Genomic DNA, 4,458 nt, shown 5'->3' on the forward strand with positions numbered 1-4,458 from the left:
AATAATAATCACATTACTCAATTAATAAAAATTAAACAACAAAAATTTAATTAAAAAATACAAAAAATTTAAATGTCTAATAAATAAGAAAATTTAATAAAAAATTAGTTAAAAACATTCAAAATCAAGAGGACTTAAAACTTTATTAACCGTTATTTTATAAATATATGTATGCTATTTATTTAAATAATTGAAAGAAAATATTACTAGTCAAAAAATGAAGAAAAAAAGAAAAAAAAAGTAACATATTTAGTTTATACAAACCAAATTGCTAACAATTGCATACTAGGATATCATATCAACCAATTTCTCAACTAATTCCTATATTTATTAAAGTGTTTTTATTAATATGTATTTTCCACAATAATCATGCTCCTAACCCCACCAAATTCAGCACATGATATTCTCCCTCATGGTGGCACAAAGTTTCTATGCACCCATTCTTCTCTGTTCTAGTGTGATTCAAGAAGAAACTTTTCTTCCCCTCTCTGTCTCTGTTCATTACTTCACGCATATATTCCTTCAAATTCATTCTACTTTCTCTCATCCAATCAATCAAGGTACCTTCCCTCTCTTCACTTTCGCACATTCTTTGATCCTCTTTTTCTTCACGCCAACTCTCTTCTGGGTTTCTGTCATCTTCAGATTCTCATCAGAACTTCACTATTGTTATCTTTTAATTCCTTATTGGTGTTTGGTTGCTGAGAAACTCCCAGAAAATAATCACTGTTCCTGTGTATTGATCCTCTGTGTGTGTATGTGTATGTGTAGAGTCTAGAAAGAAACTCAGAGTACTGACCACTTCTGAATTTTCTTTGTTTTTTTGGTCCTTCATTGAAAAAACTAAAAAAAACTAGTTTTTTCTTTTAGTCTGGGTCTGGTATTCTTCTTTTCTTGATAATCCAATATTTCCCTTCATTTTATTTTTATTTTTTTGTGAAAAGTTACTTTATTGAAAGTGGTGGAAAATGTTGGGGACGGCTTTGCAATTTGGAGGTGTTCGTGGCGGTGATGATCGCTTTTACATTCCGGTGAAGGCAAGGAAGAACCAGAATCAGCGTAAACCGGTTCAGAGAGAGAAGGGTGGTGAAAGTGAGAGTGCTGATTCAATTTCAGACAGAGAACTTATTGCTTCTGAGAATGGGAATCCCAATGAGTCTTCATACTTGTTGAGCAAACCATCTTCTGTAGAGCCTGCTAGCAACATTGATCGGTTTCTGGAGTCCACAACTCCTTTAGTCCCAGCTCAATATTTAGCTAAGGTTGATCTCATCTTGTCCATTATGCATCTTTTCCTTTATGCAATTATGCAGTTGAGCTATCTTATGAGTGATGGTATTTACTTTGCTGGACTTGGAGACTACAACAATCTGCACTTAGTGTATTATGTTTGAGTGTTTTTATTCTTAAAGCAAGTTAGTAGTAAAACTCAGTGTGGATTTTTAATCAAATGTTCAAAAAATCAATTTTGGACCAAGAATCAATTTGTCAGAATGAACTAATTATCATGTTGACTGATATATATAAATGTAATCTTGGATGATTCAACGTTAACAGCTAAACAAACACATGCTTTTTTATCTGTTTTTCTGTTCGTATCCGACTTACAGTTGATGGAATGCTAAATCTTGCGGAAATATTTTACCAGCTTTAGGCATAAGATTGATGAATTTCACTCTTATTTCGCCAGCTTACTTACTCTGGACTTGCTTTTGTTTTGTTGTGGGTGTAGACAACAATGAGAGGTTGGAAGACTTGTGATGTAGAGTATCAATCTTACTTTGCCCTGAATGATCTCTGGGAATCGTTTAAGGAGTGGAGTGTATATGGAGCAGGAGTCCCTCTGGTACTTGATCAAAGACAGTCTGTTGTCCAGTACTATGTTCCTTATTTGTCGGCTATTCAGCTATATAGTCAATCAGACAAGAAGTCAAATACTAAGCCAAGGTATTAACAATTTCTCATCTCAATTATGAGACACTTTTTTTAACTTGTATTCTTTCTTTATTCTCCTTCTTTATTTCTGGCCACTGATTCCACTATGTTGTCAATGTGGTTCTGTACATGTGAATTTACTGTTGCAATTTTAATAGTATTTTAATCCATTGCTTCATCTTTGTGTGTAACCATACCATGTCTCAATTTCTTTTGTCATCAGGTACACCAGTGAAGACAGCGATGGTGATTATTACAGAGATTCAAGTAGTGATGGAAGCAGTGACAGTGAATTTGGAAAAAGGACTGAACTTTTTGTAGCGCAAGGAAATGGTCAATATTATAAAGGTGACGTTTCGATTCAAATGAGCAGACTATCTGTACATGATAAGCACAATAGAATGCAAGAGGGATTTTATAGCGATGACAGTGAAACTGGGAATCCTCAAGATCTTCTTTTTGAGTATTTTGATCATGACCCTCCTTATAGTCGTGAACCATTGACGGACAAGGTTAATACTGGTTTCAATTAATGTGTGGCTGCTGTTAATTTAAAAGGTCCATATTATATGTTTTTTTATTTGGACAGATACTTGATCTTGCACGGCACTATCCTAGCCTCAAGTCACTGAGAAGTTGTGATTTATTGCCAGTTAGTTGGATGTCTGTAGCATGGTGAGAACAACTTGATTTTTTGCTTTAGTAGCTATTGCTGCATTTTCTGCTATCTAACATTTTCTATGCATCTTTCAGGTATCCTATATATCGAATACCCACTGGTCCAACATTAAAAGATTTAGATGCCTGCTTTCTTACATACCATACACTGCATACACCCTTGACAGGTAATGATGGAACTTTAACCCTATGTTTAATCTTCTGTGGCATTGTAGTTCTTACTTATCGTAATGCAGCTATCTAATGTAAGTTGTCATTGTTAGATTTAGTCATGCATTTTAATGCCAAAATTTGCCAACATTTGGCCTCATTATTATAATCATTCATTTTAAACTTATTTCCTCTTTACCTGTTTACAATCACTCAAGAACTTAAAATTATGAAAACAGAATATTCTTTTTTAGGTAATCAAATATGAAATAGGCATTTAAAGAGTTTCTCAATCCCAGACACTGGCACATAGCAGCCAGTCTAAAATTTTAGATGTAGATCATGAATGCTAAAGATTTCAAAATTCAAGTCTAATTTATAAGTAATAATCAAAAGTCACATATATTACGGTAAACACATTAAGCATACAAGGAATCAAATAAGTTTAAGACTATGAGGAATGTGAGAGCAGGAAGAAAAGGAACAAAGGGAAGAACTACATTAGTGCATTTAGTGCAGTGCATTTAGTGTAACTGTTCTGCATTAGTGCATTTGCTCATCTTTCATCTTTGATAAAGAATAATTTGTTAGATGCATGCCACTCTGAAAAAAGATTCTAGTAATAGATTACTTCACTCGGTGATTGATTTTATGAACTTTTTCATGCAAGTAATGCTTTATTGCAAAAAAGGTAAAGGTAATTAGAGTTTTATAACTTTACCTTCAATGTTCAATAGTTTTCTTTTGATCACATTTTGCAGGAAATGGAAGTACTCAGGGTCCAATTTTGGTTTATCCAAATGACGTGGATGGTGTACCAAAGATTTCCTTACCAACTTTTGCAATGGCTTCCTACAAGTTAAAGGGGTCTATATGGACACAGAACGGAGTTAGAGAGAGTCAACTAGCAAATTCTCTCTTGCAGGATGCAGATAACTGGTTACGGCAGCTTCAAGTGAATCACCCAGATTATCAGTTCTTCAAATCACATGGCACATACCACAGGTGAACCAAACGGGATGACATGTCATTACCTTCTGATGGCTAAAGCTGTTAGCCTTAAATTTCTGTGTTCATTGCTCAATTCAAACTTGGTATAGTCCATCCATCAATAGAGACTGATGGGGTTGGTACTTCTAATGTGGATTCCTGTTCCTGTTACACATGCTTAAGCAGCACAAAAGATGAGCTGGTTTCAAGTCAAGAGTGAAATAGAGATTGCTAAAGTGAAAAAACAAAAGAAAAAAAGAAAGAAGAGACGGACAAAGTGAAAATAAAAGAAAGAAAAGGGGTTTTGTGTGGAGAAAAACTGTCACATAAGTGTAAAATTCTTATGGAAGGGGAGATAAAGCACAACATGCAACAAAAAAGGTTTTCAGGGAAGAATATGTGTGAGATTAAGCTAGATGATCCCAGACTTTTTGAGCTAAAATAAGATTGAGTTTTCAGTCTAAATATTTACTGGTATTTATGTTATGTTGTGATTTAGAATAGAATTGATAGAATATGTAATTTCTGCATGACAAGGTACTATTGTGGATCCAAGTCAGTGTGTATCTGGTGAACACCTTGTTCCATGGGCTGTACAATATTTTACCATTTTGAAAGAAGTGTTGTATTCTTGAGATCTTAATCATTAGCTCGATCAATGTTGTAGTATTTGGACAAGTATGAATTGTGTTGTTGGCTGTATCA

At 34.1% G+C, this 4,458-nt stretch overlaps 1 protein-coding gene across 2 annotated transcripts; it reads left to right on the plus strand.

Annotated features, from left to right (window-relative positions):
- The first annotated feature begins 406 nt into the window (after positions 1–406).
- Positions 407–4,458, plus strand: LOC114182293. 2 transcript variants are annotated; one of them, XM_028069136.1, is made up of 7 exons: positions 407–560; positions 945–1,262; positions 1,733–1,947; positions 2,159–2,447; positions 2,525–2,610; positions 2,689–2,780; positions 3,525–4,458. In XM_028069136.1, the coding sequence occupies exons 2-7, from the start codon at positions 969–971 to the stop codon at positions 3,770–3,772; spliced, it is 1,224 nt and encodes a 407-aa protein (XP_027924937.1). In that variant the 5' UTR covers positions 407–560; positions 945–968; the 3' UTR covers positions 3,773–4,458. The 2 variants fall into 2 exon arrangements, with proteins under 2 accessions (XP_027924937.1, XP_027924938.1); XM_028069137.1 differs by having other exon boundaries at positions 431–560; positions 949–1,262.

The sequence above is a fragment of the Vigna unguiculata genome, chromosome 4 (assembly GCF_004118075.2).
Source record: "Vigna unguiculata cultivar IT97K-499-35 chromosome 4, ASM411807v1, whole genome shotgun sequence".
Taxonomy (NCBI): Eukaryota; Viridiplantae; Streptophyta; class Magnoliopsida; order Fabales; family Fabaceae; genus Vigna; species Vigna unguiculata.